Raw genomic sequence first — 24,022 nt, 5'->3', positions numbered from 1 at the left:
CATTATTTTTTTGTTTTCTAAAAAAAAAAAAGATATGGTCCAAACATGAACGTGCTTCGTTTATTGTATCGACTTGAAATGCAAGCAAAAAAGCCCTCAAACCATTTGCCACATCCAAATATGCCCTTCCAATTGATGAATGTTGTGGATTTTTAGTCCTTCTTCAAATCCATCTTCTGGATCTCGACGCCCTTGCTTGTAATGACAAAGATCTCGAGATAGTCGCCTGTGTAGATATCACGCTCAGTTGCAGATGTGAATGAGTCCTTTGTGATGCGCAGGACCTGATCCAATGAACGCCTCTGTCTCTGCGTCTCCTGGTTCTTGAAGTTGATCTGGTACAAAATAAAAATGAACAAGTATGTCAGCTGGCAGTCAATCGTTGAAAAAACAATCCTAGACGGACTCGTCGCTCGTACCTGGTTATCCAAGAAAGGCTGGATGAGTGCCGAGGCGGAGCCAGCGCATCTGCAAGTCTCACGCTCATACGACCCGACAGGATCATAGGTATAGACAGCACCCTTGCCCTCCTCGTCCAATCCGCCCAAGATGCACCAGCTGTAGAACGGGAAGAAGCGCTTTTGGTAAAGCATGATCGAGAGCATCTGTGCGACTGCAGCCGTTGACATGGTCTTTCCGTGAGCGTGATGGTACCACTATCAGATCGCAATATACCACACATTAGGTCTTCATTGCAGTATACACGCCATGGCATACAAATCAATATAATAGATCCTGTATTACCTCCATACTCTGCTGGATTCTCTTTGTGAGGGTCAAGCAGTCGGCGTAGCATCCTCCCATCGAGATCACAGTCTTGTCAGACCTATTATCATATCGTTGTGCAAGACCCTGTTAACTCTCTCACTCCTTATGATAGTCGTGGAATTAATACTTACGAGATCAAACGCCTTTGCTAGCCCTTACAATTTGACCGACTTAGGAACATAGCGTGAGTTGATCGAGTATCCCTCGCTCTGTCGTGTATCGGCAGCCACTACGCAAAAATCCTCGCCAGCAATTGACAGCAGCGTGCTAAATAATCAGAGTAGAACGCGTTTAGTGTTTCCGTCCCTGTGCCAATTGAAGGTATCTTCAGCTTCAATAACGCGACTTGCGGTGTGTTAAATGTAAGGAAGCAAGCCCAGATATGTGTGGACAGGTTGGAATAAGCTGTCCTGGCTTTGAGCGTTTGAAGGGTATTCTGGTCACTCACCCGCCATTGTCGACATAGGGGTCGAAACGATGCTCGATGGGTACGCTGACGGGGTGGTCGACGACGACCTGTCCGGGATAAGTCGAAAACATGATAGACAAGATAGAGAGAGAGCGTGTGTTTGTATATGAAGGAAGCGAAGAGTAGAGGTGCGGAATAAGAGGAGTGATGGATGGTTTGTCGTTCTTTTCCTATAAAATGTCTTTGGGCATCAACACTAGCTATGTGGAGTCTTTGTGGTTGGTGCTGCTGGTGAGTGCGGGTTACGAGGCTACCAGTCACTTGCACCAAGGTGACGTGTTCACTTTGACGACGCGTGCTCCTCCCCCGCGAAGCACGAACGCATACCCACCAAGCAGCCAACTGCCCTATTCGCACTCGCCCAAGAAGCACGAAAAGAAACCCATTCTTCTCTCTCCACATCAACACCAAGCAAGCACAACCCACCAACACAAGAAAGAATATCGGCCATGGATACGCTTGTCAGCAAATACGCCAACACGACCTCGTCCGCAGGATTCGACAACGCAGACAATCTCGGCGACAACCTCGCGGGATGGGATGCTGCCAACCAGTTTGCACTTCCTGCCTTTGACATCCCCATGGTTACCAACGTAAGCCGAATGCAGACATTCCAGTGGGACAAACCAACTGATCTTTGTATACTGTCCTTAAACAAAAGCACTTCAACCACTAACATGTATTATATTCACGATCATGCAATCTTGGATAGCCGGTGGACTTTTTGCGTGCTCATACCGACGCCTCTGCAGAGAACCGCATCCGCATCCAACACGGAACCACGACTCTCGCATTCAAGTTCCAGGGAGGAATTGTCGTTGCGGTCGATTCGCGTGCCTCAGGAGGATCTTATATTGGTACGCAATTGAGGTGTTTCATGGAGCTTGACATTGGACATATCGGCGACCTGATTTTAACATCCAATGCTTCCGTATCTTTCAACACAAAATAGCATCGCAAACGGTCAAGAAGGTTATCGAGATTAACCCGTACCTCCTCGGAACTATGGCTGGTGGCGCTGCAGATTGTCAATACTGGGAGCGCGAACTCGGAAGGAGATGCCGACTGTACGAGCTCCGCAACAAGGAGCGAATCTCTGTAGCAGCCGCCTCCAAGATTCTGAGCAACATGGTCTACGATTACAAGGGTATGGGATTGTCGATGGGCACAATGATTACTGGATGGGACAAGACAGGCCCACAGCTGTTCTACGTTGACTCCGACGGCACCCGTATGAGAGGCGAGAGATTCTCTGTCGGATCAGGATCGACATTTGCATATGGTGTTCTCGACACAGGATATGACTACAACCTGTCCGTTCCAGATGCGCTTGAGTTGGGACGCAGAGCCATTTACCATGCCACCCATCGTGATGCGTACTCTGGAGGATCTGTGAACGTTTACCATGTCAAGGAGTCTGGCTGGGAGTTCAAGGGCAACTTTGATGTCGGCGAGCTCCACTGGGTATGTCATGTTTCCTGCATTAGCATTGATTCGAATGATGCTTCAAGACTTTTTTTTTCTACTGTCGCTGCTCACACATATCCCTCTTGTCTTTCATTTCATAGGAATATCAAGCCCAGCCAAAGGGCCCAATCGTATAAAGCTGGATCATCAAAAGGACAAAAGTGTACAACATGTAACAAGGACAATGAAGAGATCGCTACTTACGATCTTTCTGTATTACTGGTTGTTGAGATCCGGAATAAACTGGGATTCAAAATTGACCTAGTCTGGCTAATTGGACATGATCTCTTTGGACTTGGCCTTGAGTGCCTCCTCAATATCCTTGATATACTTGTCGTGCAGTGTTTGAGCCTTGACAAATGAGAATTTTCAGGTTAGTTAACGCTCAAACAAGACTGCGTTCTCAAAAATAAGCTGTGCGATCTGCACAAAGCACATGTACATACCTTCTTTTCCAGGGTGTAGTTCTCGTCGGAACTCATTCCTGCCTTGAGATCAGTCTTAAGATCCTTCATACCATCCTGTCTCAGCTTACGAATAATCGTCTTTGCCTTTTCTGCACTTGTCGATGCCTGCTTTGTAAGCGACTCGCGGAACTCTTTCGTCGGCCTAGATAGATACATAATAGAGATGCTGGTCAAACAAAGATACCTTCAAGCCTATACAAGCAGATCAACATTCGCAACGCATCGGTATTTACTTTGGCACAGGAACCTTGACGGCCTTATTTTCAGCAATTGGGTTCAGGTTCAGTCCCGCCTCACGGATCGCCTTCTCGATAGCAGTTGTGAGCTATGAAGTATGTGGAAAAACACTATCGGGTTAGTCAATATGTTATGTATCGCCCTGTTGAAGTTGATTGTAACAATCACGCTGATCAACGTACTTCGGCATCACTGACATTGACCATCAATGTCTTGGCATCTTTGATAGAAACTTGTGCCAGATCACGCAATGGCACCATCTTCTTGTCGATCTTGACTACAACAGGATCCAGGATCGCTATGGGCCAAAAAAAAAAAAAAAAAAAAAAAAAAAGTCAGAAAGTCAGAAAGTCAGAAAGTCCGCTTCGACCTGGTGCAGACGCTAGCCGATCGCCGGATAGCTTCCATACCTGGGTTAGCGGTTCCGGCTCGCATGGTCATGAAGTCTTTCTTGAGTCTCTCTAAGCACTGGCCCATCTTTTTTTCCAGGTCCAATGGGTCAAATGTCATCTCCACTCCTGATGGTTCGGCTCCTTTGCCTTTTCCTTTGCGAGATCCAGAGTCCTCGTCATCGTCATCGTCGCTGCTGGAACCCTTCTTTCCTCCCTTTCCGCCCTTTCCGCCCTTCTTGGAAGCATATCCTCGGATCTGGCATGAAGCGTTCAAAGCCATAGCCATGTTCTTCCCAAGCGATCCATTGGTGGCCCTGAGAAGTAATGGTGCAGAATGCGAGGCGGGGGTGGACAATGCACCGGTTACGGTGTGAGCGATCTGCTGGACAGAAGTGATTCTCCTTGCATTAAGGAAGAGTACTGAAGTAGCGCGTTGCATAGTTGCTGAGAAAGAGTCCTGTACCGGGTAGCGTTGTTTGCGAACGAAGAGGTTGTTCGACTTCCATGCGTTCGTTGATGCGCGCCAATAGGAGCTGCCCCTCAAGTGCGGTCACCCCGATTCGTCCGTGCATGGATCGCGTGTGTCCCTGGTAGGCCGTTCAGGTGAGGTCGGTCGGCTGCGGCTGCCTACTGCGACAGGTGGAGCCGCGTCCAAACATCAAAAGAAAAGTGCTTCAATGCTGTATTGGCCTTTCGTCCAGCAGCTTTCATTGAGAAGGCGTAGCAAGGGTATGGATGGGCATGAAAGAACCTGCCAGAACGCAGGGTTCCTGGTCTCCAGGCGTGGCTTGCGGAAGGCAGCTCTGTACAAAAGGCTCGCTGTGATTCGTCCAGGACCACACAGCACCCTCTCATACCACACACCACACATATCATCCTCCCGCTGCACACTCTCTTGTTCAACACCTCTTCACTTCCCCCAAACTCGAATCCGATCCCCATCAAGCACATTCAGGCCATGTCCGACCAGTCAACACTCCTTCTGAAGCGCCAGCTCAAAGGTAAGCCCAGTACACAACATCGCTTAGTCGCTCAACCTTGCTGTGCCATCTGGTTTGACTCCATCACTTAGCGTAGTATCCTGTTTATTTTGGTGGCCAAAGCTGTAATGGAGAGTAGAACTATGGCTTTATGCTCCTTCTGTCTATTGCCAGTTTACGATGCATGGAACCAGGGCTACATCTTGACCTCGAGACTCTCCATCTGATGGCGACATACCGAAGGGACACTTGGCCATGGTTCTTCGTACATTACCAATCAATACAACGAGAATACTGCTGTGACCTCCGAGTCGTTGTGTGTATGGATGAAAAAGTACTAACCATTCTTTATAATCATTCCTTTTTCTCCGTCAGACCTGACTAAAAATCCTGTTGAGGGCTTCTCGGCAGGTCTGGTTGACGACGACAACATCTACGAGGTATGTCTGTATGCTGCCAGGCACAGTGCTTTCCTGAAAGCACTTTAGCGTTCCTTCCGGGACTCTAACCATTGGCGTCTATTGCTTGTGTATTTTTAGTGGGAGATTGTTATCATGGGACCACAGGATACGCTCTAGTAAGGATTGTCCAGATGCCTGTCGCTCGTTCTATGCAGGACCTCACCGACATTATTCAGGGACTTGCTGCTGTATTGTCCAGGACATTTTTCTGAGCCAAATAAGAGAGCAGCACGGGACAGAAATCCACTACAGTCATACAGCAGCATGCGGACACAGGAATTACCCCTCCCAGTTAATTCTGCCCAACTTCAGGAGACATTGGTTGCGGGACAGGCGCATTCACAACCATCTCTGCTTCTGTATCGACGTTCAGGACATCTTATGCTTTTATGTGCGCATCTCTAATCTTACTGCGGCTTCTGTTTCCGTTTACTTGTGACAGCGAGGGCGGTTTCTTCAGGGCCATCATGACATTCCCGCCGGATTATCCTTTGATGCCCCCAAAGCTGAAGTTTACGACCGAAATGTATCATCCCAATGGTAATAAGAGAGAGAGCTGATAGGAAGTTTTAGTGAGGCTGCGTCTGAGTGCAATGGATCGCTAATTCTGGATTTGCGACTTTTTTTTTTATGAATAGTGTATCCCAATGGCGATGTGTGCATTTCTATTTTGGTAGGCCATTGCTTCACACTCGCTAGACCATGGATGCAAAGGCGATAATTTTAAGGACCCAACTTAACTGCGGTGTCGACTCCTTTAACATCAATGAACTCTAGCACCCCCCTGGTGAGGACAAGTACGGATACGAGCAGGCTAGTGAGCGCTGGTCACCCGTCCACACCGTGGAGACGATTCTCATCAGCGTCATCTCGATGCTCTCCAGCCCGAACGATGAAAGCCCAGCCAACATCGAGGCTGCAGTAAGTGGAAAGGCGATGACTCTATTTTTATTCTTTTCTTTTCTTATTGGCAACGCCCCCGAGCACTGACACATTTCTGCATTGCATTAACCCGTCGTGTCGCGGTAAATAGAAAGAATGGCGCGACAGTTACCCAACATTCAAGAAGAAAGTTCAGCGTCTTGCAAGGCGCTCTGCCGAGGAATTCTAAGGACCTGAATGGATCGGAGGAACGGTGACCATTTTTGCCAACTACAGAACATAATAAAGCGAATGGTTGTGCAAATTAGAGGCATCATATGTTGTGGACTTAGTAATGGTCGAACGACACGCTGACTGCGGCGCTCCTCTATGCCTTTGTGGCGGTGAATGAGGCCCATATCCTGCTGTATGAAGAGAAATAATGCAAGGAAATACATGTGAATTATTGGCAGCAATGGTACGAATCTGCGCCTTCTTCCCCCACCTCCTAATGCCCTTCTTTTGTTTCTTTGCTCGGACAACGGATCAACAGACGCGATTTAAGCACACGACCATTTCTCTATTTCGAACCTTTGACACTTCAGCCCAACAGTTGTACTACAAAGCGTTTTCGCCCTGTGTCTGAATGCATCCATGCTAGTCTGCTCTGGTGGACGATGTTGGGCAATCGGACCGAATACGGTGTGCGTGGTCTTTCTAAAGAAGCGAGTTGCACAACCTTGAGCCTTACATAATGTCGCCCAGCGTGGGTTCCATTTCTTGACGGTCGTTCAACATATACACAGTTGCGAACGCGTTGGTGGTCCCTTGCAGTAGTCTATGCATAATTGCCTCTGGAGCTGTTGAAGTACTGAGAGCCCAGAACCGAACCATGAATAAACGTAAGTTGCGAAAGCTAGAAAAGATTATTAGGTCATAATGAGCGTTTTTTTTTTTTTTTTATCCTTGTCCACTGCCGTTTCAAGCTCGAGGGCAAAGAGCCATCGACTGCAACTGGTCCAAAATGACAAAGGAAAACAAATATGCATAAGGTCATCCGCGCATTGATCAAGGAAATCAGGACAGGCACAGTTCATCCATTCTCGGTTACAGTTTTGGTTTTTTTTTTTTAGTCTGCACATGCAATTTGATACAACCTTGCGACTCATAACACACATAGTCTACAAGTACAGAGCGACGGAGCGTGTATCCAGACGCACAGAGGCCCGATTGTTTTTTTTTTTTTTGGGTTCAAGGAATACGTCTTTGTACTTTGTGGAACACAATGCGAGCCTTGCAGTCAACGGGAAAAATATGATACCAAAGCATTGCCGAATGCGTTAGCAAGCACTCTGCAAGGACCTGCTGATGTTTGTGTCGTGAAGAGGGATGAAACCCTTTATCTTTTTGGTAACATTGCAGGCTTGTCTCATGTCATGCTTGTGTATTCCTGCCTCTGAGGGTGCTCTTTTTTTTACACTGAGGCGTCCTTGTTCTCAAACGATTATTTGCAGGACGCGAGAGTACAAGGCATAGAAAGAAACAAAGTTCAACGGCCCTTCCTTCGGCCAGTGCTCTCTGCTGGTGTAGTGGCGACTCTGTTCAGAATGACGAAAGTATTGGGTGATTGGGATGAAATCCAGACCAGGACGGCGATGGATGCGGCGTTCCCGAGCGGCAGAGTGCTCTGCTCAATGCGCGGGTACATTTCATTTCTCTCCAACTCAAAAAAAGAAAAAAAAAAAAAAAGCGCACCGTTCCCGTTCCCGCGGCTGGGTAGGAATGATAAGAAAAATCTTCCCAGCTCAGAGCGTCCTTTTTTGGGCAAATAAGATCTTGGTTCCTATCGTTGCCACCTTGATCTTCCTGGGATTTTGCTGTTCCCACTCTCTATGCTCTGCACACACGCGTCAGAGGCTGATTTCAGGGGTAGGGTTCCTGTCCTCTAGACCGAACTGTGGTTGTAATGTTGGTGCGTCTTTGCAGCAAAAGCGTGAAAATCTCCACAAAAAGCAACACAAAAGGAGCCCATCCCTTTCCTTCACTTGATCTGTCTCTTCTTGGTCCGTTTGTTGTTGTTGTGCTTCTATTTTGTACTCGACCAGCTTGTCCCCCTTAGATCGGAAGAATCGGGCGCGCTCCTAGATGTGGATCGTCAAGGGTGAGGCAATGATGACGGCATGAGGGTGCGATGGTGCCTTAGAAGGTAAACGTGGAAGAGAGCCTCGATTTGTACCGTCTCCGATCCGTACCATCGTAATTCAGGTACGAACGCCTTTTCATAGCCCTATGTCGTGAAAGTAAAGTGTAGTACCCTTTTTTATTCTTTTGATTCTTTTGCCGTATGGCTGTAGACTACCTGCCTGTCATTGATCTGGACTCCGTCCTCCTGCCCGAATATTGAATAAATATTCAATTCAAAGAATTTGTGCGACCATGAGACCATCGGTTTAAATCCTCTGTGCCTGTAGGCTACTGATACTTGACAATACTAGACCAAATCTATGTAGGCCCACAACTCAGGAACAGAGGAAAGTCAAGAACTATGGCGGAGAATACTCAGCTCTTTATCACTTAATGGCTACGTCACGAGGGCCAGGGCCAGGGCCAGGGCCAGGCACGAAAAAAAAAAACAAACAAACAACGTGGCAGGTTGTTGTTCAAAATCCAGGCACCGGCACCAAACCCTGATCAACGTGCGCTTTCTATTCTTTACGCGTAGACTATATACCATGCTGAACAACAACACGTTAACCATGACATCGTGATGATTCGCGTATTATTATTATTTTTGCTTTGCTTTGCTTTGTTTTTATTTATTTATTTATTTTTTTCCTGTGTGCAGAGACAGCTGGGCACGGGTTCTGGTGTAACCTCGCAATGCAGGTCAGTCAATCCACTTTGTTGCTATCGACCGTTGCTTTGCTGACAGGTATATACTTCCTCAAGCTAGTCTATTGACATGTATGTGTAACCATCCGGGTCATTACTTTTCTCCGCATCGTACTTTTATTTTTATTTTTTTCAAAACCCAACAACCTGGATCTAAACGCAGACAACAGGCAGATGTATCTCCTCGCTCGTTTTTTCTTTTTACGCTAAAAGCTTGATGATCGACAACAAACATAAGAGAGTTGGGCGAAAATCGTTAGAGGGAGGGGGAGGGGAAAAGTGGTCGAGGAATGTGTCCAAGGCGTTGTCGGACATGAAAAAAACGCGTATGAGAAATATAAAAAAGTTTAGGTCACGACCTGGGCAGCTGTTCGCATAAGAAAAGAAGAAACGAATCGCGCGAAATGTCTTTCGCAACTTTTTTTTTTTTTTTTTGGAGCGCTTGAGCCTTTTCAAGTTTAGGGCGGTCTCATCCAGTTTCCTCTTACTACTTTCAGTCCTTGCAGTGCATAGACTACAAAAGGTCAGTCAGGATTTGGTGTCTGTGTTGGAGTCGAGGGGTCATTGGGTAGAGCGTAATAAAACAGACGAGCCCAGCTGCGCCAGAAAAAGAAAACTGTTTCGCAGTAACGAAATGCGTGCCTGCATGCGTTGCCATTGGCATGGTTCGACTTGAAATTGGACAGGGGCAGGGGCAGGAGTAGGGCAGGGTCGGTCTTTAGAGGCTCTTTTGTTCGACAGTTGTTATTGTTGTTTGGATGATGCCGACTCGTTGCGTTGTTGGTGTTGTCTCTAGCTGTTGCAGGAATGCAGGAACGACTTGGGATGACGAGCACAGTGCTGCTTTGTTTGTTTTGCTAACGGCGCTGGAGGTTGGGAGTTGCTTGCCCGAAATGGACAAATTGGCCTTTGCAACAGCACAATATAGAGAGACGGTCCAATGCATTGGGCATGGTTTGGCCATTCAGGCTCTCGTGTTTCCCCATATCGCTGAACTCACTCGCGCGGAAATATATTTCAAAAAAGCGCCACGCTGAGGACACCCCACTTTTCGGATGGTGATCATCATCCGCCCAAGAGCATAGGTCTGGTCTGGCCTTGTTACATAACAAAAAAAAAAACAAATGGGTAGAAAATAGTCGTGCGTGCTTTTTTTAAAAAAATCCAGGCGGCATGGTGGTACCATGTCAGATGTTTGGATAAAAACACAGACTTTGCAGCTCTACTCAGCCAGTTTCGTGATCTGTAAAGCACCTCAGAGTCATACGATGCCTGCGCTCGCTTTCTGTTAGTCCTCCGTAGCTGACATGTACCCTGCTGACAAAAGCGATCGGTGCCACTGCGTCTGCAGTCTAGGGTCTGCTTAACAAATGGTTGTTTGTTATGCCTTTTGCGTTTACTGCAGGAAGGAGAGCAAAGCAAGACAGGTGAATCGGATGGGACTCAGCTCTAGGAGGAAGGATAGAAAAGAAAATACTCGGGTACACAGCCCATAGACGGGGTTGAGGCGAGACATACGAAGAGGATTTGGTCAAGGTCCATCTGGGTCAACGGGTCATGTAGCTTTGCTCGTAATGTCCCCGGAACTGACGACCGTTAGAAAGTCTTTGTTTCAAAGGCGAGCTGCAAAATCAACCATGGGTACTGGCTCGATAGCTTAGCAGAGGTCTAGCCACCAGCGATTGTTGTCTTGTTTGCTGTTTTTCTTTTATTTTTTCCACAGTGGAGGCCATCGAGACAGTACAACCTGCGATCATCGGTATTCCACGGAGAAAATTATACTCTAGATGCACCTCAGGCAGATCAAGCGCGTGGATTCACAGTTTAAGGAAAACAGCAACAACAAATACAACAACTGCTGCAACACAAAGCAACACAAAGAAAAAAAACTAAAAATGGTGCAGGGTTACCAACAAACCAAACGCTTGACTGACAAAAGTCTGACTTGGATTCGCAACCATTCAATCCAACGCAAAAGCGTAAAAGTGTGTCCAAATACCCCACTGCCACCGGAAGGAGCCAAGCTAAGGCTCTCTACCAAAAGTGAGGAGAGTTAGAGTTACTGCCAGATGACCACCTTGCTGACCAACACTAGCACAGAGCCCTCTTGGATAGCATTTGGTCATTACGCCCTTTATCGCAGCGGACTATCAACCATGCGCAGATTTTTTTCTCCTGCCCTGGTTTGGACCATGGCCACGCGTTGAGGCTCAAGCTGTCCCACCTGCAGCGACACAGGCGCCGTTTTTATGTCAGCAGCTGGAGGTGACAACTCCATCCTCCGATGGCATGCAGGAGTAGTCCGTGTACTTGCGCGCATGTACTAGCTAGTTCCTCTCCGTCGACAAGACTCCGACCAGGACGCGAAAAGGTTAAAGGGAAAATAGAGTGTATTGGGTAACAGGCCTCTTTCGTCTTTTCCATCTGTCGTCCTTCAACCAATGTGACGAGGCCGCTTGTCCGTTTATAGACCGGCTGCAGCAGCTTTTTGATCTCGGGTATGATGTCGGTCATTTCGAGTGCTTCTCCACCGCCATGACCATTCGGCGTGGTCCACCGTGCATGTGTTGTATGCATGCATATAATGTTTTGTATACGATAGACTATATGCAAGCGTCTACAATTTCAGGGGCGATGGAAGTAATAAAAACGCTAATAAATGAGGATACCGTGATCATAGCCATTCGACATAATGGTCATGGGTGCACTATTGAGACTGTTATTTGGAACTAACCGATGGCTCTGATGATATTCCGAGGAGCAACCTGCAAGCAATGAAGATGGAAGGGTGAGCGACATGGCGATCTGACTGTTGCGGAGTATCATTGTCTATTGTATACGCCTTTCTCCGCTTCTATACTGTGTATTCGCGTTTATTCTGGTCATGGAGGAGGGCGGCGAGGGCTTTGGATCAAGTAAAGCATGGTCACCTGTGCAGGACACCTGCAGCTTTCACGGTCTACACCTTTATGCGCGTCGAAAAATATCAGAAATTACAGTGTTAGTCAGTGCAGGCAGGAGATAAGCTGTAAATTCCTGAGATCCAGCAAAATTTACGCGACTAAAGCTCGTGCAGAGGCAGGCTCGTAGACACTTTTTATTTTATTTTGTTGGTCGAGCCATGGTGCGTGCGATCTATCCCGTACCGTAATTTGCGACGGGATTCTCAGACTCCCGTCCCGCACTAATCCCGCCCGCCTCGTTAATTGTCCGTAAGCAGGGCCAAAAAAAAAAAAAAAAATGGGAGTAGCGGGACCCCCTGAGGCGCGTTTCCCGTTTAGGATATATGAGCTGCATGGTGTGGTGGGCATGCACGATGAGAACAGCGCACGCACGAGCACAACAACAACTTCAGAAGAAGAGATAGGGAGAGAAGAGGAAAGGAAATGGGCACGAAGCACATTTTATGAGTGATACAAAGAAACACGGCCGTGGGTAGGCTTTTTTTCCTCTTCCCATGCCAGCTACGGCTAGAGGGATGAATGGGCCTTTCAGCTCATGAACATATCGTGCACGGGTAAATAGCAACACTTGGGCTCTCATCAATCGTCGGAGGCGCCTTTCGCCGTCGGCATGTTTATGGCCACTGCGTCTGCATGCTAAAGTCGTTCTTGGAGCAATAATGAACCAGGGATGTGCTGAACCAGTGTTGTCTGATATTGGTGCTGCATCCCTCGTCAACTCGCGAATGTCGGAGACCCCCTCTGTCTTCATATCCTCCAGCCTGTGATTTTAGCATTCCCCTACCCTCCCCCTTCTTCATGACCCAATTCGACAGCAGAAATGAATAATTACGGTGCGGCGCCGAGACAACAAGGCACGCATATAAAAAAATACATATACTATTGTCCTATTGTCCTATTGTCCTTGAGATTCTCAAGGCGTATTCGCTTTCAGTCGTATGTAACTAATTAGTACACCATGGGCCTCCCTTCCGGCTTTTGGGAGTACCGGAAAAAACTATGTACGCAGCTCGTTGAGTGGCTCAACAGCACCCGTTCTATATGTTCGATTTTCCATTTGGACTGGACGCGTTCATTGGTGAATTAACCTTCAGACGATCCAATACGTCTTTTCCTTTCATTTCTGTCATTAACGACGGAATAGAGCCTTGACCAAGGCAAGGCAAGGCAGGCAAGGTGCTGGCCCAGGATCATTTCGATTTATCCAGATCAGCTACAAAGAAGGTATCTTGTAAAGATGTATGCGGGTGGTGAAAGCCAGCCTAATGTCATCTCACCAACAACCATGGATACGCGCTAGAAAGGAGCAAATAAAAATAAGAAAGAGGGGAAATAATAAAGTTCAGGGAGTTGTGGGAGTCTGCTATTATCTCATTCATGCTGGGTCGGTGCAGAAGGGTTTGGAGGAAAGAGATACTTTCGCTATCTCTTAGTTCGTGCCAAGGGGAGAAGGGGTACAGGGAGGAGGAGGAGGGAAAATACGAATGCCTGCGAACAACCTTGATTCGCATTCATTTTAGCAGAACATTACCGCAGACACGTCCTCGCTGATCGCACTTGAACCGAGGCCATCTCTCGCTCCTCTCTGTAGAGAGGTTAGTCAAGCGCGGCAGTCTTCCTTCAGCCATTGTTGTGCTTATGATCTCTTGGTTTTCATTTCGCCTGTCTGCCCCAACTGGCGATATATCTCAGCGATGAGGACAGATCAAAGTAGCCTAGGATCAAGATCGATGGACTGCAACCATCAAGTATTCCGCTCTTAACTATCCATGCAACATGTTAGAAATAGATCCTTAATATGCATGAGTATGCACTGTACACATCGCACAGATGCGTCCAAGCATTGCGTAGCTATCAAGGGAAATGCCAGGGTCTGATCTCATGCCACCATGTGCAGGACATCGCATCGAGTATCTATTGCACGTCCATTAAAATCGTCATTCTATATCCTCCTTGTCGATGGACTTGAAGTCCCACACATCATCATCTCATACGATCCATGTACCCGGTTGTAAACGCTGTACGATGGTCCTTTATATGAGTCCACATCCGCCGCGGTAAAATGAGAGGGTAGAGAATAATGTGCTACCTGAGGATGAGGCTGGTCGCGATCCAGAAAGATCTGCGCTATCCGATAATCCTTGGCGAATGTGGTTTTTTTTATTTGTTTATTTCAAACCAGCCCAATTTCACCCTTCTCGGGGTCTTCTACTTAAAAGAAACATAGAAAGCAGGGGCCAGTCAGGCATGTATTTTGAGATGTAAACATACAAGCGCGTACAACACCCTGAATGCGTTCTCTCACCCTTACTGTTCATCCGTACTATTCGTGTGAAAGGCATAGTACAACCTGGACTTGGGCCACATAAAAGGATAATTCCTCTGTTGCTACTGGCAGTTTAACAAAAAGAAAAAAAGAGAAGGGATAGACCATTTTGGTTGTATCATAATCAATACGGGGTTGTGCACTCTCCACCCTAGAATCATTAGATCTACTCTGGCACCTTTGGATGTTGGAATAATAATAATAAAAAAATCGTACTCGCGTAAAACTATTCGATGTATAGGATGGTATTTAGTGAAAAAGCATCAGACTGTCTGAGGAATATAACTAAATGCGTTTCCGAGGGTCTAATTCGCCGCCGAATTGCCTAGCCAAGCACGCACAAAGATGATATCCTCTTGGCGAGAATGTTCGCGGAAACACAGCAAGGAATACTTACTGTTTCGGATCCAAAAAGAAGAAAAAAAAAAAGAATGCTCTCATTTCTTGTACGACGCTCCACCACGCTTCGCCGCGTTCCGATGCATTCAATCAAACATTCTTCGTCTCACACCCTAGAAGACCCAAGCGTAGTTCGATGGTTCTCGCATCGTGTTTGGGCGATGTCCTTTGATACTAGCGCGTAGAAGTATGTGCGCCAGTAGTAAACATGGGGGGAAAAGTCTTTTTTTTTTTTTTTTTTTTTTTTTTTTTTGCTCGACAGGCGTTTCCCTATGAAGAGGTACAGATGTGAGGGAGCTTGCCCGCCAGGAGATCAGCTTTCAGCAGAAAAGAAGCGAAGCTCAACAATGAGCAGATATAGCTAATCGGCCGCTGACCTGACCTTGGCCTCGCGACTATAACGAGAGAGAGAGAGGGTTGGGTCTTGTGCTGGGTGGATCAATGCCTGCGCACGATTTACTCCTCTGATGTTGCAGTATAATGATAGTTAGAATACGTTCTCAAGGTTAGTTATAGATAGAGACAGGTACATGATCACGAACTGTCCGTCCCTGGCCTCCAAATTGTCATATATTGGCTAGTGCCAGAAGTCTATCTACTTTTGAGTCCTCAGAGAGGATATGTGGCTCCCTTGATGAGCGATCCGTAAAGGAAGGCCGCCATTTTGTAATGAAAAATGATATCCAATCTCGATTTTATTTTCTCGCATTCCAGGACTACATGATCCCATTTACTTGCTGTGCCGCCCGCCCGCCTGCCCAAAAAAAAAAGATAGAATCGGGATGCCGAACGGCCTGTTTCATAGCGAACGCGCATAAAGAAATCTATCGATTGCATAGGTCAGCAGTATGATGCGTCAACGCTCTATATATCTTTGATAGAGCTAGAAAAGGTTTGTCAGGTTGACCTGGTGGGTGAACCATGCTCTCTTGTTCATCCACTTCTCGTTTTGCTCTCCAACGCTACCAAAGCCATCTCTGTTAAGCATGACCAACGGTTCGCGGTCCTAGCGCGCGAATGTCCAGAAGACACCGGACCCGATAAGAGAGGACTTGATAACGGGTTTTGAACGCAGATTGAATAACAAGAGCTTTAAGGACCGGTATGCGCCATTGACCACATGGTATTCCAGGTGTCAGATACGTCAGTAAGCCCAGGAGGAGTGGACTAACTCTAATGATTTCAGATGAAGCTATGCGTCTGCAAAACCTACGCCCAAAGTCTGTTTTTTTTTTTCCTTGGTAAGGTAGCAGGCCACCATTTCCTTGCCTCTAAGCCCAGGGTGCCAGTTATTGGAGACCTGCAATGTTTATGGACGGTATCATTGACCGAGGGTCCAGTTGATTCATGGTTGTGGAAACGGATAGCAACGATACGACGAAATAACGATAACCAGCTCCTAGATAGACAGACCGCACTGTCTATTTCTGTATGCCACGACTCCATGCAAGCACCATATAAACCGGTGGTTGCATGAAGCGTCGAGACTGTCATCCGCCCTTTCTCCTTGAATCCGCCTTTGCATTGCTCTTTTTTTTTTTTTTTTTTTTTCTTTTTTTTGCAGGTGACGAGCTCAGCAACGTGAGCCATTGACAAAAAAGAAAGCGCGACTACGAGCCGCCATCGGACACAATAAAGTGCAACTGAACACTTGACAGCGCGACACGATAGTTATGTGTAGATACCTCCCGTGATGTTTTGGATTGATGGTGTGATGAGCAGCCCGCTTGATAATTTACTTACGAGAAGACAGGTATTCGTACGTAGAAAGGAGACCATATGGCCAGCCATCCAGCAATTTAGGCTAGAGCTGCTGTTATTGCCTGCGCCTTTGCTTTGCTTTATTACTATGGTCACTCGACCTATCCTTTAGAATTGGTTGTGCATAGTCCAGGGCTCTCTTATTATGTGGCTCGCGCTCTTACCCTTTGGTCGCTTGCGCGGGAAAAAAAAAGAAAAAGAAAAAGATGAGATGGCAGTCAGTCTGCGGCCGTAAATTGGCTTGAGCGCTGTTGCTTTTGGGATGGGGGGTGAACAGACCAGTGTGGGGTGTGCTGGGAGGAGCGCCGGGACAATCATGTGTGATTTCTTTTGTTTTTTTCTTTTCATGCTGTCTCTCATTAATATTTTACTTTTCTACCAGATCTGACCGGGTCTACTTGTGGAGGAAGGTCCATGGTTCATTTCGCCATGCCACAGCTACTATGGGAAGTGCCAAACATTCTTGTTCTGGTCGGTGTATACGGGCTGAGATCTTTTCTGGTTGGTCGGTTTAGCCCTGTCCGTCTACCTTAGATCGAGCTTGCCTGTTTTAGATTAGAAACAGCTCAAGACCGATTAAGGGGAAGAGAGAAAGCGCGAGAGGAAGCGAGAAAGGTCCAGAGGAGGCACCTTTCGACAGGGAATGCTGGGCTGGCGAATGCTCTTTTGCTTCCCCATCCTTTGGTGTCAGAAGAATCGAAGGCTTCTAGAGAAGAGCAGCGGCTAGGGATTCAGACTGATTGGATACGACAGAGAAAATGGACCCAGGGTGAGCGGGTCGAGCGAGGGTGGACACGCATGATGGATGAGGGTGTGATGCTGGGGACTGGATACTGAAGGAGGGAGGGAGAAGACCGAATTGGGGACGGGGTAGACGGAGTGCCCAGGGCTGGCAGCTCCGGGGGATGGATGACCGAAGAGAGAGGTAGTCAGTCCAGTCAGCACTGGACGCACACCTCATTGACTGACTGAATGAACAAACTGAGTGGGCGAGTGAGTGAGTGGGTGACTGTGTGAATGAATGAATGGGCGAGTGAATGACTGATTGAATGAATGACCACACGCCATAGACGCCCACACATATACACAAACATATACACACACATACACACAAAAGTGATATAAACCAGGTTTGTTTACGCTCGACTGAATTGACGCTGAATAGTGCAAACAGCCGTGAGCAATTGAATTCAATAGAAAGCGTTACTCTACGATGAGGTTGTGTGCCTTTTGTTTGTTTGAGTTCTCCTCTATAGTCACTACCGTGGTGGTCTGTCGGAGTACTCTAATCAATACAGTCCAATTGAGTCGACTGAATACTCTCCTTCAAACAAACCTGTCTCTTCCTCTTTTTTTCTCACTCCCCTCGCACCTTTGACATTCAAAAAAAGAGTACAAAAAGGGACCTCGATGGCCACCTCCCCTCCTCCTCTTCTTCTCGTCCTCCTTGTTCTCTACAACTCCTCCTCCTTCATCAAAGCTCTTTGACTCTCTTCGTCTTCAGTCTCTTCGTCTTCAATCTCTCTTTCTCTCTCTTTCTCTCTCTCTCTCTCTCTTTCTCTCTCTCTCTCTCTCTCTTTTTTCTCACCCGAGATCCTGCTTCTCTGTACCTGTCTCGCCAGCTATCTCACTCTGCTCCAATCGCGTCACGATTTGATCAAAAAGATATCCCGTCCTGATCTGCCTCCCACTCTGCCACAGATCCACGACTCTTTTCCGGATACCCTGCATACTCCCCCTCGCTATCCCTCTCTCTCTCTCTCTCTCTCTCTCTCCTTGAATCCATACTTCACATATAGTAGCGATGACCGCATCAGCACTCGCCTCTCCGGCCCTCTCAGAGTCCTCTGTCGCCAGCAGCTACCACATCAAGGCACAGACCACCAAGGACCAGACCGAAACGACACACGCCCAATCAGCGCTCTTTCTCATGGACGCGTCCAGTGCGCCCGCCTCTGCTCCCTCGCCCGCTGCCTCGACCTCCTCCTGCTCCGGCTCGCCCTCGCCAGTGCAGACCCACGCCCAAATCCACAGCAGCCTCCACCAGGCATCGTCCTCACCGCAGCCATCACACCCTGCCCACCACCTCTTCACACCGACGCCTGCTAGCCAGCAGCACCACCACCTGCAGATCCTGGGCAACCATCCCGCGTCTCCTGTCAACTGCACCTTCCTCGACCTGCCCGAGGACCCATTCATGCCTGCCCGTGCAAACCTGCTCTTCTCAGATGCTGAATACAAGCAAGAGTACCAGGAGGCCGTCTACGAGAACGAGAACTTTATGCCATATGCCACCGCACCCACCGGCGAGGACTGCCAGGCCTCGAGCGCGTACAACTATTCCCAGCGCGTCAAGGGTGAGCTGTCCGCCGACCATTTCTCGAACCTCGCCTCTTCTATGGGCCCATCCTATATGATGTCAATGGCGCGTTCGTTCTCGGACAGCCAGCTCTCGGATATGTGCGAGTCCTCCAACGTGATGTCCTTTGATTCCTCTAGCCAGGTCAGCCTGAACCAGGCCACGGGTGCAGTGCGCGACATGGATATGTGCCAGTCTCCTCTGGGCTACACCAGCCAAGTAGTGTACAATGATGACTACTACATCTCTGCTCAGCAGCACAATCTGTACTCGCAGCAGCACTCGCAGCAGTACCACCACCAGCACAGCTACTCGACCAGCTCCCTCTCCAGCCTTTCTGAGGACTCGTCCCTGTCCCCCCGCTCTCCCTTCTCGACCAGCAGCAGCATGTCCATGTCCAGCTCCTGCTCCTCCATCGCCCCCACATACCCCCTGGCTAGAACCCTGAGCGAGCCCTCGATCCCATTCTTCCAGTCCCCAGGCTCGCCCAACAGCACAGGCACCGGCGCAGTCTCCACCAATGGCACGGCCGCCAATGGCACTCCCATGGTTAAGCCCACGCCCAAGCGATCTCGCGGTCGCCGCGTCTCGTGTCATCCCGACAACTCTGGCTGCAAGGTCTTTACCTGCCGGTTCGATGACTGTGGCAAGATCTTCAAGCGATCGGAACATCTCAAGCGCCATGTCCGCTCCATCCACACGATGGAGAAGCCATTCGAGTGCCCGATCCATAACTGCCCCAAGAGGTTCTCCCGCAGCGACAACCTGAACCAGCACATTCGCATCCACCGACACAACGGTCGTGGAGAGAAGAACAAGGCCTTTGCGGCGTTCACTCCGTTCCTGCAGAACTACCCTGCCGAGCTTCTCTCGATCTCATAAGCTAGTCCCGTCCCATTCTGTTTGCTATTTGCTTTGTCTTTCTTATTCGTTCGCGTTGCTTCTTGTTCTTGCTTTTCTGCTCGTGCTACTTCTACTTGTATACCTAGTCTGAATGTCCCTATCCTTTACTCAACCCAAGGCTGTCGTCCCTGGAGACGCACTGTACATAATAACATCCCTCTTGCTTACTACTTAATAATAAAACAAGTTACCCAAGAAAAGATCTTTCTGCTCATGTGTGGATGTGTGCACTTGGCACAGCAATTGCAATTGAGGAGCTAGGATGGTCTGGGCGCTAGACACCACCATCCTTGTGGGGTGTTGTGTCCTTGCCCCTTCATGGGTCTCTTCCTTTGGAATACTCCCCCACTCTTATGGTTTTTTGTTGAGTGAGTCCGTGGTCAATCAGTCAGTCAGTCAGTCAGTCAGTCAGTCAGCCAGGAATGAGCCTGTCCAAATTGGGGAACCGTCATGTGGCCATGGGAGGGCACCACTGGCTGGGTTTACTGCTCCCAGCATCATCGAGAATTCCTTCTCCACAGCATTCTCACACGCCCACACATAGCAGCAAACAAGCACCTGCATTCCTCATTCTCTCCTTCCTTTCATCATCATCATCTTCAGCTCCAGCTCCAGCTTCATCTTCTTCATCCTCACCCGCTTCTTATTCTGACTATCCCTTCATTCCTTCGTAACCAACATCCTCTCCACTCCCCCCGCTCAGAAAGAACAATGGCCTCTCCCTCATCCTGGTCAGCAGCCTTGCGACACACTGCCGTCCAAACCACTCGGCGGCGTCCCCTATCCCTCCAGCTCACCGCCCCCTCCCCACTCACTTCCTCCTCCCCTGCCTCCTTCATCGTCCGCTGGGCATCCATCGTCCCCTACAGTGTCAACGAGCACGCCTACTACTCACCTCCGCCTCCACCCATGACCCCTGAGCAAGTTCGCCAGCACCAGCAACACCGGCGGCAATCCCTTCTGGAGGAACAGATTCAATTGGAGCAAACTCAGCGGATGCGGCAGCAGCGTGAGCTCCAGCTCGAGCTGGCCAAGCACCGTAACGCTATCCTGGAACAACAACAACAGCAACAGCAGCAGCAGCAACAGCAGCAGCAATTGGTGAAGGCACGGCGGGTTCAACAGGACAAGATCGATGCAATTGAATCAGACAAGGACAGGGGTGAGACTGTTCCTGCACAGGAAACAAGACAACGCCAGTATATTGCAACGCGGCATCGTTCCATGTTTGGATACCGGGCACCGGGCGAAAGCATGGCTGCTTCGGCAGAAGTGAAGGAGGAGAAGGAAGAGAAGGAGGAGAAGGAGGAGGGGGAGGGGCAGACGTCGACCCGTCGTCCAGTACGGATCCCGTTCATGATCACGGCCGAGAGCAGGGTGCGTCTGACACTGTTGGACTATACGCCCAAGCAGATCGATGGCATGACCCCGGAGCAGGCCCATGCGATACTGTCCCCGAAGGAGCAAGAGCCATGCGTGGAGAAGGAGCAGGACGAGGACGTTGCCATGGATATCAGTAGCCTTGTCCACGGATCAAAGTCAGCAAGGTCGTCGACTACGGGCCTGGGCACGGACGGGCAAAGCGAACACCAGGATAAATATTCAATCCACGGTGTCACTGACGTAATGGCCGGCCCAGTCAGGTCCGCATCCCGTGGGCATTCCCACGATGGACATGTGTCTACTTCGACTACCGCGACGACGACATCATCCTCCCCGTCCTCGTCCTCACGGCGATCTTCCGGTAGCTCCTCCTCCTCGTCTTCCTCGTCCTCGTCATCATCCCCAACCAACCTCTGATCACCCTATGTATTTTCTGACTTTTTCCCTAGAAATCGTTCGTTGACTTGTTAGCAATAAAGCGATTCTTTGTTTTTATTTGTAGAGTCCGCGACACAAAACAAAGGACTAGCGATAGTACAGTCGAAACTGGTTTTTAGAACAGTTTTCGTTATGTGAACCTGCGTCCTTTATCGGTTACAGCACGCCGTTGCCGTCTGCAATGGATTCATCTCTTCCAATATTTGAATTTAACATCGGTGGAAGCCTCATAAAGCCTTTCCATTCTACAAGACCACCCCACGTAGCATGATTCAGGACCCGAGGGTCTATTCGTATTCGACTAAATATCGAAAGGCGGTAATCGTCGCGTTCTAGCACGGATTTCTGACTTAGAGACGTTCAGCCACAATCCAATAGATGATAGCTTCGAACCATTGCCTGCTCAGGCTGGCCCAAATACCAGCTATCCTTTCGTACTAAGTTCAATATGGCGCGTGCGTCGTTAGCTGTAGATCTGATGTTGGTCGCAGCGGCGGTGCTGGTGATATTGGCCAGGGTCGGTGAAGGAAGTTGGGACGGTACTCTCCGCGAGAGGATTTTTTAGAATCGGAGGAGGAATGTTTCTCTTGCGCGTATTACTAAAGACAGCGGGCTGCCATGGTCAACATTTACGGGCGCACAATACACCATGGCCCTAGCTTTGATCTCTTCATTGTTCACCGCATTCTCTCCTGCTCTTTGGGGTTTCCAACCCACTGAATGCTTTAGTTTGTGCTCTTGACTACCACTTTTAATTTGTGAACTTGTTATAGACAAAGACTGCTCTGCATGTTGTCTTCAGAAAGCGCAATTCATGCGCTAAAAGGTTGGCAATGAGTAGAAGTCAAGGCACCGTTGCTAGTCTCCTATTTGTAGCACCTTCACCTTTCAAGCAAGCGGAAAGACATTCGCCGAGTCGACCGGCTTTGTTGTCTGTACAGCGAAAGAATCGGCCGTGGCGGCGGTATCCATCATATTGTGGTTTGACGGCACTTTGAGTTTATACACCACGGATGCCATGGTAATTAGCTTTTCGCTTGCCTCACGGAAGCCCAAAGGCTGAATCGGCTTACCCGCAGCGCCGCGTTGTTCTAATAGCCGCATGTTTATCCTGCTTAAGCCTTGGACGTTTTGGATAGAGGTATTTGACACGGTAAGTCTGTCATGCATCGAACTCCAATGCAGGCGGACCTGATAGTGATCCTCCTCTTCTATGACCTGCCACATGCGAACAGACATATCCTCACAGCCGGTTGCGAAATAGGTGCCGTTTGGAGTAGGGTTCCAGGTCATGCTTGTGATTGACCCATGGAAATCTTCAACAACTGCCAAACATTGACCCGAATTCACATCCCACAGTCGCACCGTCTCGTCATGACTGCTCGAGGCGATCTGCTGGCCGTTGGGCGAGTACACCACCCTCCTAACACAATCGGTATGGCAGCTTAAGATGAGACCAGGTGCACCGGTTTGTGCGTCCCACAGTCGCACCGTCTTGTCCTCACTGCCCGAGGCGATCTGCTGGCCGCTGGGCGAATACACCACACTCTTAACACACTCGGTATGGCAACTTAAGATGAGACCAGGTGCACCGGTTTGTGCGTCCCACAGTCGCACCGTCTTGTCCTCACTGCCCGAAGCGATCTGCTGGCCACTGGGAGAATACACCACGCTCATAACACGCTCGGTATGGCCGCTTAAGGTAGGACCAGGTGCACCAGTTTGTACATCCCACAGTCGCACCGTGTTGTCGAAACTTCCCGAGGCGATCTGCCGGCCGCTGGGCGAATACACCACGCTTATAACAACGGAGGTATGGCCGCTTAAGATAGGACCGGGTGCACCGGTTTGTGCGTCCCACAGTCGCACCGTGTTGTCGAAACTTCCCGAGGCGATCTGCTGGCCGCTGGGTGAATACACCGCGCTCGTAACATGATGAGTATGGCCGCTTAAGATAGGACCAGGTGCCCCGGTTTGTGCGTCCCACAGTCGCACCGTGTTGTCGAAACTTCCCGAGGCGATCTGCTGGCCGCTGGGTGAATACACCACGCTCCAGACTATGTTGGTATGGCCGCTTAAGATGGGACCAGGTGCACCGGTTTGCGCGTCCCACAGTCGCACCGTCTTGTCCTCACTGCCCGAAGCGATCTGCTGGCCGCTGGGCGAATACACCACACTTTCAACTGAGCGGGTATGGCCGCTTAAGATGGGTCCGGGTGCACCGGTTTGCGCGTCCCACAGTCGCACCGTGTTGTCGAAACTTCCCGAGGCGATCTGCTGGCTGCTGGGCGAGTACACCACGCTCGCAACATAAAAGGTATGACCACGCAAGGTGTGGGCTTTTGCCCAAGTCGAAGTGTCATACACGCTGATCGTGTCGCCGTCGAGACCTATTGCACAGGACTTCCCATCTGGCGAATACGCGCAGGAATTCACCGCGCTATTTTCTAAGAGGTACGGCCATTCGCCAAACTGCACGCCCGACATCTGTGCGCT

The 24,022-nt window shown here is 49.0% G+C and overlaps 10 protein-coding genes across 10 annotated transcripts; 6 read left to right on the top strand and 4 right to left on the bottom strand.

The window, feature by feature from the left end:
• Positions 1 to 11: 11 nt before the first annotated feature.
• On the bottom strand, positions 12 to 1,453 carry BC939DRAFT_438857 (nucleophile aminohydrolase). The gene is made up of 5 exons (XM_051553888.1): positions 1,217 to 1,453; positions 928 to 1,035; positions 745 to 826; positions 420 to 656; positions 12 to 335 (listed from the first exon to the last, which is right to left on the bottom strand). Exons 1-5 carry the CDS (start codon positions 1,306 to 1,308, stop codon positions 153 to 155), a joined length of 702 nt encoding a protein of 233 aa, XP_051416503.1. The 5' UTR covers positions 1,309 to 1,453; the 3' UTR covers positions 12 to 152.
• Positions 1,454 to 1,546: 93 nt separating this feature from the next.
• Positions 1,547 to 2,964, top strand: BC939DRAFT_419641 (proteasome component PRE2). The gene is made up of 4 exons (XM_051553064.1): positions 1,547 to 1,830; positions 1,950 to 2,094; positions 2,190 to 2,701; positions 2,806 to 2,964. Exons 1-4 carry the CDS (start codon positions 1,687 to 1,689, stop codon positions 2,839 to 2,841), a joined length of 837 nt encoding a protein of 278 aa, XP_051416502.1. The 5' UTR covers positions 1,547 to 1,686; the 3' UTR covers positions 2,842 to 2,964.
• A 10-nt stretch (positions 2,965 to 2,974) lies between these two features.
• Positions 2,975 to 4,086, bottom strand: BC939DRAFT_473519 (ribosome recycling factor domain-containing protein; the record flags this gene model as incomplete). Its single annotated transcript, XM_051558355.1, has 5 exons — positions 2,975 to 3,055; positions 3,151 to 3,313; positions 3,405 to 3,496; positions 3,591 to 3,706; positions 3,819 to 4,086. 5 exons carry the CDS (start codon positions 4,084 to 4,086, stop codon positions 2,975 to 2,977), a joined length of 720 nt encoding a protein of 239 aa, XP_051416501.1.
• Positions 4,087 to 4,624: 538 nt separating this feature from the next.
• On the top strand, positions 4,625 to 6,448 carry BC939DRAFT_259100 (ubiquitin-conjugating enzyme/RWD-like protein). The gene is made up of 7 exons (XM_051551048.1): positions 4,625 to 4,801; positions 5,156 to 5,220; positions 5,320 to 5,357; positions 5,684 to 5,781; positions 5,880 to 5,914; positions 6,019 to 6,162; positions 6,275 to 6,448. The coding sequence occupies exons 1-7, from the start codon at positions 4,759 to 4,761 to the stop codon at positions 6,350 to 6,352; spliced, it is 501 nt and encodes a 166-aa protein (XP_051416500.1). The 5' UTR covers positions 4,625 to 4,758; the 3' UTR covers positions 6,353 to 6,448.
• Positions 6,449 to 7,837: 1,389 nt separating this feature from the next.
• BC939DRAFT_438832 (uncharacterized protein) lies at positions 7,838 to 8,419 on the top strand. The gene has a single exon (XM_051553887.1). It carries the CDS (start codon positions 7,885 to 7,887, stop codon positions 8,149 to 8,151), a length of 267 nt encoding a protein of 88 aa, XP_051416499.1. The 5' UTR covers positions 7,838 to 7,884; the 3' UTR covers positions 8,152 to 8,419.
• A 2,813-nt stretch (positions 8,420 to 11,232) lies between these two features.
• BC939DRAFT_438826 (uncharacterized protein) lies at positions 11,233 to 12,035 on the bottom strand. Its single transcript, XM_051553886.1, has 2 exons — positions 11,729 to 12,035; positions 11,233 to 11,611 (listed from the first exon to the last, which is right to left on the bottom strand). The coding sequence occupies exons 1-2, from the start codon at positions 11,818 to 11,820 to the stop codon at positions 11,242 to 11,244; spliced, it is 462 nt and encodes a 153-aa protein (XP_051416498.1). The 5' UTR covers positions 11,821 to 12,035; the 3' UTR covers positions 11,233 to 11,241.
• Positions 12,036 to 15,385: 3,350 nt separating this feature from the next.
• On the top strand, positions 15,386 to 16,242 carry BC939DRAFT_438825 (uncharacterized protein). Its single transcript, XM_051553885.1, has one exon. The coding sequence runs from the start codon at positions 15,869 to 15,871 to the stop codon at positions 16,157 to 16,159; it is 291 nt and encodes a 96-aa protein (XP_051416497.1). The 5' UTR covers positions 15,386 to 15,868; the 3' UTR covers positions 16,160 to 16,242.
• Positions 16,243 to 19,423: 3,181 nt separating this feature from the next.
• Positions 19,424 to 19,591, top strand: BC939DRAFT_384249 (uncharacterized protein; the record flags this gene model as incomplete). The annotated part of the gene is made up of 1 exon (XM_051551788.1): positions 19,424 to 19,591. A coding segment is annotated over one exon (168 nt), but the record flags the coding sequence as incomplete, so codon positions are not given.
• Positions 19,592 to 20,416: 825 nt separating this feature from the next.
• Positions 20,417 to 21,505, top strand: BC939DRAFT_499417 (uncharacterized protein; the record flags this gene model as incomplete). Its single annotated transcript, XM_051559942.1, has 1 exon — positions 20,417 to 21,505. The coding sequence occupies one exon, from the start codon at positions 20,417 to 20,419 to the stop codon at positions 21,503 to 21,505; it is 1,089 nt and encodes a 362-aa protein (XP_051416495.1).
• Positions 21,506 to 22,414: 909 nt separating this feature from the next.
• Positions 22,415 to 22,819, bottom strand: BC939DRAFT_473515 (uncharacterized protein; the record flags this gene model as incomplete). The annotated part of the gene is made up of 1 exon (XM_051558354.1): positions 22,415 to 22,819. One exon carries the CDS (start codon positions 22,817 to 22,819, stop codon positions 22,415 to 22,417), a length of 405 nt encoding a protein of 134 aa, XP_051416494.1.
• Positions 22,820 to 24,022: the final 1,203 nt, after the last annotated feature.

This window comes from Gamsiella multidivaricata, assembly GCF_025024155.1.
Source record: "Gamsiella multidivaricata strain RSA 2152 chromosome Unknown BC939scaffold_6, whole genome shotgun sequence".
In the NCBI taxonomy this organism is placed as follows: Eukaryota; Fungi; Mortierellomycota; class Mortierellomycetes; order Mortierellales; family Mortierellaceae; genus Gamsiella; species Gamsiella multidivaricata.
The sequence above is the reverse complement of the archived record's forward strand: the minus strand, read 5'-3'. Positions and strand labels throughout refer to the sequence as shown.

What these genes read in the sequence shown, in the direction of transcription:
- BC939DRAFT_438857 (XM_051553888.1), bottom strand. Translation starts at nt 1,308, where the DNA reads ATGTTTTCGACTTATCCCGGACAGGTCGTCGTCGACCACCCCGTCAGC. An exon ending in CCCTATGTCGACAATGGCGG is followed by an intron (nt 1,036 to 1,216) that starts GTGAGTGACCAG and finishes CTGATTATTTAG; the next exon opens with CACGCTGCTGTCAATTGCTG. An exon ending in AGCCTTTCTTGGATAACCAG is followed by an intron (nt 336 to 419) that starts GTACGAGCGACG and finishes ATTTTGTACCAG; the next exon opens with ATCAACTTCAAGAACCAGGA.
- BC939DRAFT_419641 (XM_051553064.1), top strand. Translation starts at nt 1,687, where the DNA reads ATGGATACGCTTGTCAGCAAATACGCCAACACGACCTCGTCCGCAGGA. An exon ending in ACATCCCCATGGTTACCAAC is followed by an intron (nt 1,831 to 1,949) that starts GTAAGCCGAATG and finishes AATCTTGGATAG; the next exon opens with CCGGTGGACTTTTTGCGTGC. An exon ending in CTCAGGAGGATCTTATATTG is followed by an intron (nt 2,095 to 2,189) that starts GTACGCAATTGA and finishes AACACAAAATAG; the next exon opens with CATCGCAAACGGTCAAGAAG.
- BC939DRAFT_259100 (XM_051551048.1), top strand. Translation starts at nt 4,759, where the DNA reads ATGTCCGACCAGTCAACACTCCTTCTGAAGCGCCAGCTCAAAG. An exon ending in GGACCACAGGATACGCTCTA is followed by an intron (nt 5,358 to 5,683) that starts GTAAGGATTGTC and finishes TACTTGTGACAG; the next exon opens with CGAGGGCGGTTTCTTCAGGG. An exon ending in ATGTGTGCATTTCTATTTTG is followed by an intron (nt 5,915 to 6,018) that starts GTAGGCCATTGC and finishes AATGAACTCTAG; the next exon opens with CACCCCCCTGGTGAGGACAA.
- BC939DRAFT_438832 (XM_051553887.1), top strand. Translation starts at nt 7,885, where the DNA reads ATGATAAGAAAAATCTTCCCAGCTCAGAGCGTCCTTTTTTGGGCAAAT.
- BC939DRAFT_438826 (XM_051553886.1), bottom strand. Translation starts at nt 11,820, where the DNA reads ATGATACTCCGCAACAGTCAGATCGCCATGTCGCTCACCCTTCCATCT. An exon ending in GAATATCATCAGAGCCATCG is followed by an intron (nt 11,612 to 11,728) that starts GTTAGTTCCAAA and finishes CTGAAATTGTAG; the next exon opens with ACGCTTGCATATAGTCTATC.
- BC939DRAFT_438825 (XM_051553885.1), top strand. Translation starts at nt 15,869, where the DNA reads ATGAAGCTATGCGTCTGCAAAACCTACGCCCAAAGTCTGTTTTTTTTT.